The sequence below is a fragment of the Buceros rhinoceros genome, unplaced genomic scaffold (assembly GCF_000710305.1).
Source record: "Buceros rhinoceros silvestris isolate BGI_N320 unplaced genomic scaffold, ASM71030v1 scaffold24866, whole genome shotgun sequence".
NCBI classification, from domain to species: domain Eukaryota; kingdom Metazoa; phylum Chordata; class Aves; order Bucerotiformes; family Bucerotidae; genus Buceros; species Buceros rhinoceros.
In genome coordinates this window covers 2031-2413 of record NW_010417272.1, presented here as the reverse complement: position 1 = coordinate 2413, position 383 = coordinate 2031, and the positions used below count along the sequence as shown (strand labels likewise).

Genomic DNA, 383 nt, shown 5'->3' with positions numbered 1-383 from the left:
CTGTGGGCGCCATGGCTGAGAAAGCCAAGTGCCCGCTCACCGTCTGCCCGCTGCCGGAGAACCGCCAGGACCGCTGGATCCAGGTGGGTGCAGGATGAGGCCCAGCCCCGGCGGCGCTGCAGCAGCTCCGAGGGGGGGTTCCCTCCATCCGCTCCATCCCCTCTCCAGGACGAGGTCGAATTCGGCTACATACAAGCTCCCCACAAGACCTTCCCTGTCGTCTTCGACTCGCCCCGTGACCGCGGGCTGGAGAATTTCGCCATCAAGCGCATCCTGGTACCTGTCCCCCTCCTCCTCCTCCCCCCAGTAGGCGTAAAGCTTTGCAAACCTGTAAAAAATAGAACAAATCCAATTTTTTCTTGCATTTTTGGGAGGGGAAGAGC

General features: G+C 60.8%; 1 protein-coding gene across 1 annotated transcript in view; it reads left to right on the top strand.

Annotated features, from left to right (window-relative positions):
* LOC104495216 (protein-arginine deiminase type-3-like) overlaps positions 1-383 on the top strand; it is a gene marked incomplete at both ends in the record, with an annotated part of 3427 nt that overhangs the window by 1025 nt on the left and 2019 nt on the right. Inside the window, 2 exons of the mRNA XM_010138157.1 lie at positions 1-83; positions 169-276. Coding sequence (XP_010136459.1) covers positions 1-83; positions 169-276 — 191 coding nt within the window. The remainder of the gene's footprint in view (positions 84-168; positions 277-383) is intronic.